This window comes from Necator americanus, chromosome II (assembly GCF_031761385.1).
Source record: "Necator americanus strain Aroian chromosome II, whole genome shotgun sequence".
Classification (NCBI taxonomy): Eukaryota; Metazoa; Nematoda; class Chromadorea; order Rhabditida; family Ancylostomatidae; genus Necator; species Necator americanus.
Genome location: NC_087372.1, coordinates 5,490,903 through 5,504,995, shown reverse-complemented (window position 1 = coordinate 5,504,995; position 14,093 = coordinate 5,490,903). Strand labels below are relative to the sequence as shown.

At 36.0% G+C, this 14,093-nt stretch overlaps 1 protein-coding gene across 2 annotated transcripts; it reads right to left on the bottom strand.

Annotated features, from left to right (window-relative positions):
* Positions 1-664: 664 nt before the first annotated feature.
* RB195_016930 (uncharacterized protein) lies at positions 665-7,350 on the bottom strand (the record flags this gene model as incomplete). 2 transcript variants are annotated; one of them, XM_064183686.1, is made up of 3 exons in its annotated part: positions 665-814; positions 3,103-3,310; positions 7,250-7,350. In XM_064183686.1, the coding sequence occupies 3 exons, from the start codon at positions 7,348-7,350 to the stop codon at positions 665-667; spliced, it is 459 nt and encodes a 152-aa protein (XP_064039566.1). The 2 variants fall into 2 exon arrangements, with proteins under 2 accessions (XP_064039566.1, XP_064039567.1); XM_064183685.1 differs by having other exon boundaries at positions 7,250-7,314.
* Between the last annotated feature and the right edge of the window lie 6,743 nt (positions 7,351-14,093).

Here is a 14,093-nt window from a genome sequence, read left to right as displayed (position 1 = left end):
CCATTCATCGTGAACAGTTCACGACGATGACGACGATGACGACGATATCGACAAGGCGTGTGTGTTCTCCTTCACGGCCATTGCGTTTCATACGATCATCCGTACGTCTTACGATTAGAAAGTTCATTGAGTGGTTTGTTCTTACGTTCACGGATACGCATAAGTATAATCCTGTATGGGGCGCGTATTTAACCGCTTTTTATCGCGCGCGTAAACTCGTGCAATTCCAGGGCGAAACTTCACTTTTTCCACGAGTTATGGGATATCACGGTGGTGGCTGCTTTCACTTTTTCCATCAGCTTATTCCTGCCACTATCCACTTACGCGGATAGCTTACTGTCCTATCGAAACAAGTTCTCTAAGTCGCAGTCGTACTAAAAATTAATTGAAATTTTTTTTTTATTAAGTACAGTCGTAAGTGCAATTAATCATGAAACTGAACTTTTATGAAAAAAAAATTAGATTTTCACATGAATATCTCCATTTTTCCCTTACCGGGATTCGTACTGCTACTATTCTGTTACCCGTCTCGTGTATGCCCAGTTATTTCAAAAAAACTCAATCCTAGTCTCTCATCTAGTACGCTTTTGCTGCTGCTGTTTTGTTTGCCGTTGACGTTGTTTGTTTGTGTGTGTTAAGACGAAAACAACAAGAATATTGTTTATTATGAGATGTCCAGAATCTCTGCCGAAGGAGACTTAAACTCGACTCTCTCCTGGGAATTCTGGAATTTTTCCCGAGTACGTTTACTTGGCTTATTAGCATCTTTTCTTTTCTTTTTTTCTCTGGAAGCTCTATCAATAACGCGGTCGCACTAAAATTGAACCAATAAACTCTTCCACTTGAGACCAAGTATCCTGAAAAAATTCCGCATGACACTCGTCAATGATGTGTCTGCATATATATCGGCAGTGATGTTTTTTTTTTCGGTATGGAATTGCGCAAACGTTCAAAAGCGCGGCTCGTCCTTGCATTCCTATGACCTCTGGATTTCTGGGATTCCACAGCACAACCTGCTGGTGCACAGAAACTATTACACTACTATGTCCCTTGTGGTCGTAAAACCGAAAGTTATTAGAATATTAATGGCTGACATATTGACATACCGCTAGAGAGAAAAAGAAGGAATGACTAGAAGATTCAGAGGTGCTTTTATACCTCCCCTCTTCCTCTCACCCTCCATTTCCAAAAAAATCACAATTCCCAACTGATTCCTTTCAATTCGCCGATCAAAGTCTTCCCAATCCTTTTCCATACGCAAACCCTGTTTTTTGTTTGTGACAGAATTTTCCAGATGATTAGGCTTAGACTATGCTTATATTAACCTACGTTATAGTTAGCGTTGAGGTAAAACGATCCACCTTTTCTTTTTATCCTCTTTCCTTTTTATTTTTTAAGCTTTTAAATCAGCAGGATACTGTATCTGGTAATAGATGTTGAAAAATAAATAATAAATAAATAAATAATCTAAAATCCGGACTACTAAATCAGAAACTCTAGTGCTGATTCTCGTCACCGTTTTTTTGTCTCGTCACCTCTGGAACTCGATTCCTTCCCGCACAAAATAAAAGTCATAATGTCCAAGATTGTTGACTGTAACAAAAAGTACAAAAGATGAGTTGTTCAAATATTTTTGTGTCTTAGAACATTTCGATGTTTCCGTCTATATTTTCAATCAGTGTCTGCGTGCAAATTTTTCGAAACGGAACCCATAGGTGCCTAAAATTTATAGAAGTCTGGTTTTTTTTGTAATCTGTGGTGGTGTACTGGAAAAAAGAGGGCGTGCAGTTCTTGACCTCGTAGCAATTTTTATAAATTTTTTCTTAATTTAATTTCTACATTTTTTCTAGATCTGTCGTTCAGATCTTGGCAATACCAGCTGGGGTCTGATGGACCAACAAAGATCCATGATAGTCCTTAAGGCCCTATCTGTCCTCGCACTGCAATACCCTACGCTCAGTCGCTTCGTGTTTCAAAATAAATAAATGGTTGCATTATTTATTTGGAGCGGGAGTGGAGCAGTCGGTCATTTCGGTTTATTTATTTTATTTATTTCTATAATTACGTGTATAATAAATATTCGTGGGGGAAAAACATCAACAACTACCTTCCAAGTAGTCGATGGGTCTCTATCTGTATGAGTTACTAACCTCATTAAAGACATTACCTCTATATCATGAAATTCTGATCCTTCTGTTCCCGTTGCCCACCGTAGTCCTCGCACGGATCACGTATATATGTATTTATATACGTAAATATATGTAGATTTGTGTAAATATTCAAATTAGCTGATCTTTGTCGCGAATTGGGGGTTTCTGTTCTAGAACTTCGTGGATTTGCGGGTTTTGAGACCCACCAAACAACCGCAGTCACTCGAAAGTCGTGAAAGGGTCCCTCACCAGAGTTTATATTTTTTTAATGGTTTTTATTCTTTTTATATTTTTATTTTTTTTGCTGTTGTTTAAATATGGAGCGTAAATCTGTGTGGGCAGATTGGCAGTTCACTAATACTTTGTTCCTCCTTTAAATGGTTGAGATCTTTCACATATATGAGGAAAAATCCTGGTACTTGTTCTTACAGTACACTTCCACTTCCTCCTCCAAATAGCTGTGAATCCTCCCGCTTATCGAACAATTCTTAATTTTCTACTCCACCAGAAGGTAAATTGCTAGACGGAGATGAAATTTTGCGAATTGTAATAGAATCACATAATTTATTTTTGAAATTTTCTGGAAAAACTGTAAAGAACCATCAACTTGCAGAAATAGTTCCGATTTTTCCTATGTTATTTTTTTCTCTCCTGACTTGCTAAGCGCATAATTACCAGAGAGCTTTGAATGTGGCTCGTCGTGTGCAGAGTAGGAGTGCTTTGAAGCTTTTTCCACGCAACTAATATGACGCTAATTCCACGAAATGCACTTTCCGTTCGTTCGTCCGTCCGTGCGTGCGTGGCGGCGCGTCTCTCGCGGGACTCGTTGTCGGAAAAGAATGCACGCGATCGGCCGCCAGCCAGCCATCCAGCCAGCCAGTAGCAGTCATAGAGGAGAATTTTATTTTACTGACTCGGCGCCGGTCGCTCCAGCACAAAAAAAAAAACATACCATTTGAATAGGGACAAAGGGAGGGGGCGCCAGTGGTGTCCGTCTATCGGGTTGGTGCTGAGTGTTCATTGTGTGAGGATGAGGTATGGAGTTGGTTTTCGGGCTCGGCTCGTCGTCGTCGTCCTCGTCGTCCTCGTCGTCCTCGTCGTCCTCGTCAAAATAACAACATCCATTCACTCGCCGCGTTATGATCTCATCGAGTCCTGTACTGTAAACAAAACTCGTCCATAACAGTTAACCTCAACGATTCAGGTCCGACACTGACTCGTTGACTGAACTCGTTGCCAGAAAAAAGTGGACTCTATGTGTTTGTGAGGGGAAAAAATGCTTCGACCTCCCTCTCGATCCACGTATTCCTCATATTCCTGAATACTAGAAAATTCACCCGGGGTTTTCTCCACAGTTTCTCCCGGAACAACCACTAGCTGAACGAATGAACCACTCTTGCACTTTGTAAATGCAACCACCACCACGTTTTCATTCTCTCCACACTCCACACATGCTACCCTGCTGGCTGCGAAATGCAGCAGAAAAAAAAACAATGGCTTTCACTGGAAAAAAAAACGATCGAAAATTCGATTTCTTCCAAGAATTCCCTCACAAATTATGTGCGTTAAAGTTGAAATAATCTAGTAGAAAAATCTACTAGAACCAATAAATGATTTCTTTCCCAAGTAGATCTTAAATATTTGATTTCTAATTTTTAAAATTAGTTCTAATAATTGAATTAAATTATTAGATTATTAGAATAATAATTAATTTAAATAATCTGATAATATTATAATTTAAATTTATTTAAACTAAACAATCATTATATTTCATTAATTCCATTTCATAAATTAAATAATCATTATATTTAGTCATAATATTTAGATTTAAATATATTTAATTTAAATAATCTAATAATCTATTAATTCTAATAATTATTAATTGCTTTTTGAAGTATTTTTTTACATATATTTTTGTCACCACTCAATAATACGATCTGCCTCATTATCAATGAAACTCTACGAACTGTAGGAAAAATTTTTAATCCTATGGATATTAAAATAGGAAAAAGGTTTTTCTTCTTAAGGAAGAAATTAACATCTACAAAAACAAAATTACTTTTCGGAATCACCGCAGCAAATTTAGTCATTCCATCAGTATTTCTTTATTCTAAAAATTGAAAGGTGCTAAAAATGAAAAACTAATGAAGAAGGACATGCGCGTATGAGTTTTCTCCATATTTAACGAAGACGTTTACTGCGATATGAGAGGAACATGTGGTTATAAGAAATAGGGGTAGCAAAAGCTTCTTGAGTTTTTTTTTCTTTCTGGAATTGCATTTCCAATAAATTAAATTTTTATTCACGGATCACTTTGGGAAGAGGCAGAAGTTTTTTTCCTCCTGAACCTTAAGCTGACATATTTTATGCGCTAACAAATCTGTGTAGTATTTTTTACCGGATGTAACTAAAATAACACATTTTCTTCCTGAAATATACTATAGACTTAGGAACTTTCAAAGATTAACTTTCAAATGATAATTTTATGAGAAGAATATGAAATGGAAAATAAATAAGAATAAGAATAATAAAAAATAGTAAATTTTCTTCGAGAAATATCTTTTGACACTTCCACAGTATCTAGTACATATATCTCTATTAATTATTAATATTAATAGTAATTACTAAGAAGGATCCAAAAGAATTCGGTCACTCTAAACATTTTCGAACTTTAATATGTACTTCAATAGCTTTAAATATGTTTTTAAAATATTTCTGTCAGCTCCAGTCTCGTTTTTACACGGATAGAAAAAGAGACAAAGTTTGCCTCATATAATTTAAAGGAAATTGTGCTGAGCTCTGTCTTTTCTTGTTATTTTTTAATGATAAACCTATGGATTTTTTAGGTGAATTAATGGACAAAATGAGATTTTGGTAGACCTTTTTTGCTCGTGAAAAAGTTCCAGTTTGAGAAAAAAACTGATTCCTAGCTATTTCCAATCGTTTCGTGGAGTTTTTCACTCACATACACGCATACCTTATGCACCTTTCATGTACGTACACATTTAAAATGCATCGAGTGGTCCATAGAAAATTTCACGGTTAAATTGTTCTCGTGATCCGATGCTATTCATCACCTTAAAGTGGACATTATTCAACAATGGCTTTACGTCATGGATAAACTCAGTTTTACTCATGGAAAAAGTAGTTTTCTCCCAGGAATTTAGTGAGAGCAGAACAAAACGAAATCTTAAGACAAATTCACAATTATTTGATTTATGTTGTCTCCTTATCCTTGCATTTTTTTTTCCAACGGAAATAAGGTAAATTCAATTTTTTCATCAAAATTTTGATCAATTACATTATCTAACAATTGCCTTATGCCAATACCATTTACGAACTCACTTTTAATCATAGAAAAAGTGATTTTTTCCCAGAAATTTAATAAAACAGAACAAAACAAAATCTTAACTCAACTTTACAAATATTTGCTTTATGTCTCTCTGACCTTTCATTTTTTTTTTTGGAAATTAAGTGAGTTCAGATTCAATCACTAAAATTTTGGCCGATTAATTAAGGAAGTTACAAAAAGTCACTATTATTTGTTATTATTATATTCTTATTATTTTTACTGGGTTTATGTTTTCACGTAGTCTTCGCTTTTAGTAAACTTTTCACCATTCTGATACTTCTTGAAAATTTTCTAGGATTTGAATAGAGAATGATTTCAGGTCTACATAAAAATGCCGGTTGTCAGTCTTCTATTGAAAAAGAAATAATTTTTTTTTCAGATTTTTATTCGAGCTTTTTAAATTTTCTATTATAATCATTCAAATTTCTTTTTTCCATTGAACCTATTTAAATTTTCCCTTTTAAAAAGGAAAATGTAGGAGTTTTCCGGATTTACCTGTTAAAAATAGGTGCTTTGAGCAGTTGTCAGTCTTTCCCTATTGAAAAAAAGACTTTTTTACTTGTGCTTTTCGAATTTTCCATTATATTCATTCAAATTTTCAAATTTTGCCGACCTTTTGACCCTCCCTCCCTACCTAATCGGAAAACATCGTGTAATCCTGTTTAGTGTTCACGGTTCGGTAGCTGACAATCTCACTCAGTGCGCCTAATTGCCAGTGTCGGCTGTGGCAGTGACATTAAATATGGATACATGCCGTATGTCACTCCAGTGTGGACGATGGTGTAAACATTTTTCAAAAATTGTTTAGGCTCTTCCTAGGAAGATGCATTGAGAGACGCTGTATTTATTTATTTGTTTATTTATTTATTTATTTACTTATTTATCTATTTATTTATTTTGTGTTTGCATCCAGTGTGGGCGATGATTTAAACATTTTTCAAAGATTGTTTAGGCTCTTTCTAGGGAGATGAGTTGAGAGACCCTGTATTTATTTATTTATTTATTTACCTATTTATTTGTTTTTTGTTTGCATACACCAGTGCCACACGAGAAAGGATATTCATTTATTTATTTATTATTTACTCACATACACCAATGGTGCACGGAAAGAAAACGAATGCTATGAGATGTTAAATGTTTTGTACGAGTTTAAAGAAAACAAGGAGGAGAAAATTTTCCACTTAATGTTTTTGAAAGGAATTTGGCACAGTCTTCAGGTAAACAGATAAACACACGCATAAACAACAACATTCTAGTCTTACAGAAGGTGAATGGTCTTCCTGCGAGATCTTCGGTTCCTCTTATCGAAGACGATTCGTAATAATACATTTTGTCTACAAAAATATAATAAATGGAAAAGGGATAGATAAATAATTAAAAATAATTAAGATTAAAATGAGTAATTACGGATGAAAATTAAGATTCTCAGGGATTGGAAGGAAAGAGTTGTAAACGTAAGATGAGACTAAAGAAAGGATCAGATACGGGTAGTTTAGACGTTCTTCGCTTGTTCTTTTCTTCTTCAACCTCCATAAACTCTTTCATTTTCGATCCTAGAACTCGGCAATTCCCATTTCCGTCGAAATCTTTCCTGTTCATACGCAAACGAAAGAAAAAAAAAGAACAAGTTGTGTGAAGTTAAAGTGCTTTTCGCTGCCGCTGCTGCTGCTTTCAATTCTTCGGTTGGTTTCTTACCGGGACAAATTTGGAAACTTTTTCTCAATTTCTCTCTACAACACAAACCAACCACACACCACCACCGTTCGTGCACTTTTCATCGCCTTTCACCACCATCGTCATCGCCACAGCCATCGAGGAGCGCCGACTACGACTAATGCCTCTTTCCATTATCGAATAATCATGTTTCCGGACCAGTTCACGAGTACATCTATCCGGAGTGTTTCATCGACGTCATCTTGCGGCGGTCAGTGAAATTTCTTCTCGTTCACTGTTTTCCTTTCCACTTTTCTCATATTTCTTCCGTTTTATAACAGAATTTTAGATAAGGAACGATTTTTAAGAAATAGCTGATATTACTCTTATCTTATTATTATGAATTCTGAAAAAAACACGTTTTGTTTTCATTATTATCCCTAAAGGCAGATTTTTCTTTATAGAACTCTTCCTTTATAATATATTATATATAATTGTATTACTGCTTATTATTACTACTTTGATCATCATTGTTACTTACTATTATTATTATTATTATTATTATTATTATTATTATTATTATTATTATCATTATTATTATTATTATTATTATTATTATTATTATTATTATTATTATTATTATTATTATTATTATTATTATTATTATACTATGCTTATAATAATTACCTTGTTTTGAAGATGATTAGGATGAAAGGGTGATTAAATTCTCAGAGTTTTCGTTAATTTCTCTTTCTTTTCTGGAGCATTCTGTTCGTTCAGACCTTTCTCTTTGTGGTTCTTCCCTCTTCTTTCTCCTCATTCCTGAGGGATTCAGAGCTTTTTACAAGTCTTAGCTTCGCAGTTTTTATTCAACTCATCTGCTCTTCATTAAGCTTTTGCCGTCGTGCATGCATCCATGTTCAATTTTCCTCTCTCTCTTTCAATTCTTACTTTTTTATGCTTTTTATTTCCTAGCTTGTTCATCATACTCTTACTAAATTGAGAAGTTTCAGTGTTCGTTTATCTTTCAGGATATTATTTGTACATATCTCGGTCCTACCTAATCCCAACTTAATTTCCATCCATAAAGCACTCGTTTTTTTCCAAAAGGATGAGGATTTTCACTGATGAGATGGGATTAGGTTCCTGTACAGGCTGCTATCATAAATATTCTATTCCCATGTACTGTTTTTGTCAGCCAACCGGTACTGATTCGTATTTACCTGAAAATTTTATGTGTCTTAGGCACATTTTGTCAATAGTTTCCAACTTTTTTCGGGAACTGAGAGGAGTAGAAGATTTTTAAAAAAACATTAAACAAAGCAGAGGGTAACTCTTGAGCACATTCCCATCATTTGGTCACCTTTTCACTCCTGCTGTATGGCTTATGTTGAACCCAGGGACCGCGACGCATCGCGATCGCGTCGCCTACTCACTTCGGGCTGTAAGAGTACGTATCAGAAAGAGACACAAAGATACAAAGAAGGAGAAAATTTATAGTAAACTTGTCACGACAATTATGTTTGAAAAAAAAACATTCTCCAGCATCTATACATAAGTCGTCCTTAATTCGTTGCTTTCTTTTTTTGGAAGAAATTTTAAATAAAGAGGTTGTTCAACTCATTCCGTCGTGTTTCCATCTCGATTTCTTTGTCTGGCCCCACTTTTTCCTCAAAAAACCTTCCATTTATATTGTTGCTTTATTTTTCCGCTATTGACGATCATTCATTGCGCCTATTCGTCGTTTTTTTCTCCTTTCTCGATCATTCTGTTTCTATGGATTCCGCATCGGAGTGAACCGGTTACTCTAGTAATACTCATCACATAAATCCTTTTCATTTTCCTTTATGTGTATTTTATGCGATCATAAAATACCAGTCAAATATTATGGGAAGAAATTTTTTTCGCAGCGCCCTATTTTTAGGTTTGTTAGACGTTAATGAAGGTATTTATGATCCTTCTTTTATGATTCAGAAAAAAAAATAACATCTTTCTCAATTCAATCTATATTTATGTCCGAAGTGGCGGATAGCTCTGCTTCTTTTTCGTTTTTTTTTTCTGGATTTTCTGGATTCACTGCATTTCTAACTACTGATCCTTAAATTAATCTGTGGATCATTCTTCTCTTCGGGAAATTCGAGCCCTCTCTTTCTATTTCTCACCTTGTTTTCTATCGCCGTCACGGATTCAGCGCAAAAGTCTCGCGCAGACGAGGAGGGACACTTCAAGCACTTGTGGCCATCGTCCGAATGGCGTCATCTTATCTCAATGGAAAAAAGCGCTTGTTGTTGTGGTTATGGATTTCCGGAACTGTGCTGTGCGATGTGATGAGGAAAAAAAAAACAGGATTTGATGAGATACGTCAACAAAAACATTTTCTTTCAGCTGCAACGCTCTGATCTCAATCGCAAATTTTCGAGAAGTCATCCTCACGGCTCCGACGGTCGATCGACAACAATGAGGATTGGGGGGACAAGCAACTCTTGTCGTCGCCTCTCTGAATTAACGCTGGTGATATTTGCTTTGAGAAGAGTTTTTTTTTTTTACGTTGAAAAACATCTATGTCATCATTTTTTTCCCATTCTTTCTCTGGAAGAAAAAATAGAAACTGCTCTGGATTAAGGAAAGGATGACTCCGAGGAAAGGACGACTCGAAGCACTTTTGGAAACACTTTGGTAGCTATTTAAATTCTACCTAGCTCCATTCGAGAAGGTTTTATTTGATATTTACTCTATTTTACTACTTTCATGAAATTTCTGGATGTTTAAAGTTCTTGAAACTAATTTGATTTAATTATACATCGATTTTATTAGGATTCGGAACAGATCTTATCGAAATTCTCCCGCTAGACTTAGTTAATTTACAAATCCTGGAAACGAAAGACTTCTAGAATCTTCACAAGGCCGATTTCCATTCTCCATACAATTTTAGCGTTGCATTTAATGGATTTTCATGTGTTCCGTGCTTTTCCACTTACGGAAAACCCCAAAAACCCGTTCTACTCAAGTGCTTTTTATCGGTACCATCTTCCGTTTCAACCAGACGCGTATGAAAACGAATGAGTGCAAGAAAAAAGTGAGGTGAGGTTTCGGAAGGAACATATTTCTGCACTTTTTCACTAGATTGTACTTGCTTGATTTGTTGGGTTTCCTGAAATGCTTCTCGGGAACCATTGAAGTGAAATGAAATGGTAAGGAAAAAAAAACAAGAGAATTTTTTTTTATCGAAAGCAAATAGGAACCTGCGTTTTTCGTACAATTTTTGTTTCTACTGGTGAGCTTGATCTCCTGTTATGGTATCTTTGATATTTTTGGAAAAACTATTGCTTGAGGGTAATATTAATGCCTAAAAGATCATCAAAAGGAAAATCTGTATACTTCCGGAGTTTCTTGTCGCTATTGTCTCGTTGTTCTGGCCGATAGAATTATCTACATAGATCCTTGAATTCTTCCAAGTACAGAGAAAAATTCTTTTATTGAGAAACTTGTCATTAACGGAAATTTTTTTAAATTTTAACGGTAAGGTGTAGTTAAAAATGTTCGAAAAAAAGTTGTGTAGCACTGTTTTTGTTTTTTTAACAGAAAACCTATCAGTTTTTCTTTCTACTTTTTAAAATATGACCCCGCTTTTTTGAGAGTTGATAGGATATATGAAAGGGATGAAAGTACTCTTGGATTGAACCGACAACCACACTTGGACTCGATGAATTCAGTTTTTTATTGGTATTTGTATAGTATTATACATTGATTTATATATTACTATTTCTTTTATATTTCTTCATATATTATTATATATTGATATATTATTACTATATTAATATACTGCACTTTAAATATTATCTATATTATTGTAAACAGATTTTTTTATTTATATGGGTTTTTAGTGTAGTGTAGCGGTTAGAGGTTTCGCTTCCTGTACGATTCATCGAAAGTTCGAATCCGCCGTAGTGCTCACCAAGCCTTTCATCCCTTCGGGGTCGATAAATTGATACCAGACTTGTCTGGGAGTACAAAAACACTGAATTACCACATCGGCTAGTCACCACAAGTCATTGTATAGGCCAGCTATGTGAACCTCAAACGATTCTGAATTGAAGTGAACGTGACGGCGCATCCCAAGCGGACTGATTAACGCCAGAAACTTTATCCTTTATCCTTTATGGTTTTTTAGTGATACAATATATATTTGTTATACGGTACCTGTGCAACACACTCCCTTTCTTTCTCTTCTTTCACTCGAACAAAACGTTTACGTTTACTACCAGGTTACCAATCCCACTGTCGGATCCACCAGCACCACCACCAGATCTGACCATCTGTTAGTGTGAGCGGAGGTCCATTGTCCTCGCGGTCGCGTGTAGTTTCTAACCAAAGACGAAACCGACCTCGTAACTCACTGTGCAGTGCCTCGGCGCGCACGATAGCCAACGACATTCGTTCGTTCGTTCGTACGTACGCAGCTAATGTGCTGTGAAATGCGCTTGCGACTGTACCACCCAACATAACTGGCCATCGTTCACCGTCCTCCTCCGTCCGCCGTCGTCGTAGCCAGAGCCGTGTGTTTTGTGTGTGTGTGTGGTGTGAATGAACTGACGCCTTATAACTAGGTTAATGAGCATCCTCAAACCACCATAGAAGTCAAGGACGACGCCGTTAGAGTCGTTAGTTGTCGTACGACAGCGGAAATATCGGCGGCTCCACTCAAAGGCGATCATCTCTTAGCAGATGGTTAGTGGCTTTTTTTCTGTAAGGAGGGTTAAATCCAGGTGTGTTTGTGTTTTATGAGCCGTAACTGGTGCAGCTAGGATGACTACCATAATGGAGTCACAAACTATTGTGCCGGGAGAAAAAAAAAACGGAATTTCTTTGTTCAGTTGGAAAATAGTCGGATAAAAATCAAAGTTTTATAAAGAAAAACGCTTAAAATCGTGTTTTGAGTTAGTAAAAATCAGTTGAAAGTTAGTTTTTGAAAGGTTTTTCCAATAAAAAAAAATTTGGTTTGTAAATCTCAAACTATTTCTCACTATGATTTAGGCCTAGGAACCTAAATATCATCCAAAAGTTTTGAATTCGTTAAGTTCCATAAGTTCCGTAGGAGATCCCATCTTTTCTGTGATTAAATCCCTAAAATTTAAAATAAAAAAAATAAAATAAAATAAATAATAAATTTAAAATAAATAAAAATTTATTTTTTGAATTTATTTCCTGTGATTTCTCTGAGTAGGAGGATGTTATTTTTGTTTAAAAAAGAATGCAAAGAAAAATTGAAAACGTTATTCGCTTGGAACAGTTTTGAGGCTAAGTTCAGAACAAGAAGTAAAGAGTAAAGTTTTAAAGTAAAGAGTAAAGTTTCAAGCAAAGAGGCAAATTTTATTTTGTTTTGATTTAAAATTTAACTTAAAGAATTTGTGAACACCAGAAAAAAAAACAATTCCGGCAAATTCTTTGGAATCTTTGGTCGAAAAGCTGTATTTTATACGCCACTGCCCAGAATTGTTTACAGCAAAATGCAGGCTTAGCACCGCTGTGGTCGTCACACGTCCTCGGATGTTATTTCAATTAATCCGGAAACTTCACACGTTCTTGCCCGCATCCAGCCGACCGCTGACGCCATATGTCCGACTATAAATCGCTATCGAAGCAAATCGCTTGGCACATTTGCTTTTTTACGGTCGGCCGACATTCTCCTCATTCCGGAACTCTTCGGTAGGCAACATTTGCTGCTGTCCACCATAAAACAACGGTCACATTGTGTAATCACACAATACAGTGGGTGTACAGGCTGCTGCGCTGTGGACTGGTCCCTAACCCTGCGGTGATTGCCCGCTCGGAAAATTCCGGCACCAGAACCTCTGCTGGTCTGGAAGTGTTCTGTTCGCGGCGTAACGTTGAACAGATCAAGTTTTGTTTTGTTGCGCCCCGTTGTCGGTCCACTCGACCTCGAAATCGCGTACGCTCGGCTCCACCGGTGGCAAATCGCATCGGCGCTAAATCGCGCATCGTGCTGCGATCAGTATATTGGACCGAATTCCAGCAGTTTTTGACATGGATTTCTATGTAGTGTGTTATGGACCTCACGTTTAAAATCCACAGGGAATTCGAGGCTATTTTTATTTGTCTTTTTTGTTGTTACTGTAGCAAACTCATGAAGTTTTTAAGGCTAATATTAGCCAATTTTCGATCCGCAGTTAAGGACAAAATCCTGGTTACCTCAAATTGTTCTAAGGCCGTATTTTTAGTCCTGGAAATTTCCCGCTCAAATATATCCCTTCCATATCGACATAAACACTAATACCAGAGCTTTTTTTGGGAGGGAGGGGGAGGGATTTCTTCTTTTTTTCTTGGCCACCCTTTTTCCTCCTAAGACTGGAACACCTGTATGTTAATTTTAAAACTAAGGTACTCGAAGAGAATGGTTCCAGAAATATTCTGGCTAACCTCTTTTCAAGCCAGTTTTGTTCCCTCTTCAACCACTTCAACTTCCTTCGAGATCAGCTGATTGCAAATATTGATTTCAGAGTTGTTTGCGTTCGGTTAAATCGAAGTTTTTTTTTCTCCTGGAAAACAACCACTTTTTTGTGAATAAGAGGTTTGCATACTTTTCTTTGAAGTCTTGTTTAAATTTATGTTTTACCTTACCGTATGTACTACATTTTCACAATGAGGTAATAAAGTCTAAATTTTATTAGTACTATTCATACAGTAGTTGAGGCGTTGAGGTAAAAATTCACCAATTTTATCTCTAATTCTTTATTTCTGCGAAACTTTTTTTATTAGTTGAAGTGGTAAGTTGAATGTCTATTTTTAAAGCTAGTACATTACTATTTCGATTCACTCCTTGCAACCTCCGATGTCTCCATAAATTGTGTCTTGACCCTCTTTTACGTGCTTTTTCTGGTGCACTTTCTTTTGTTGTATACGGAACTTGTGTTGCGTTA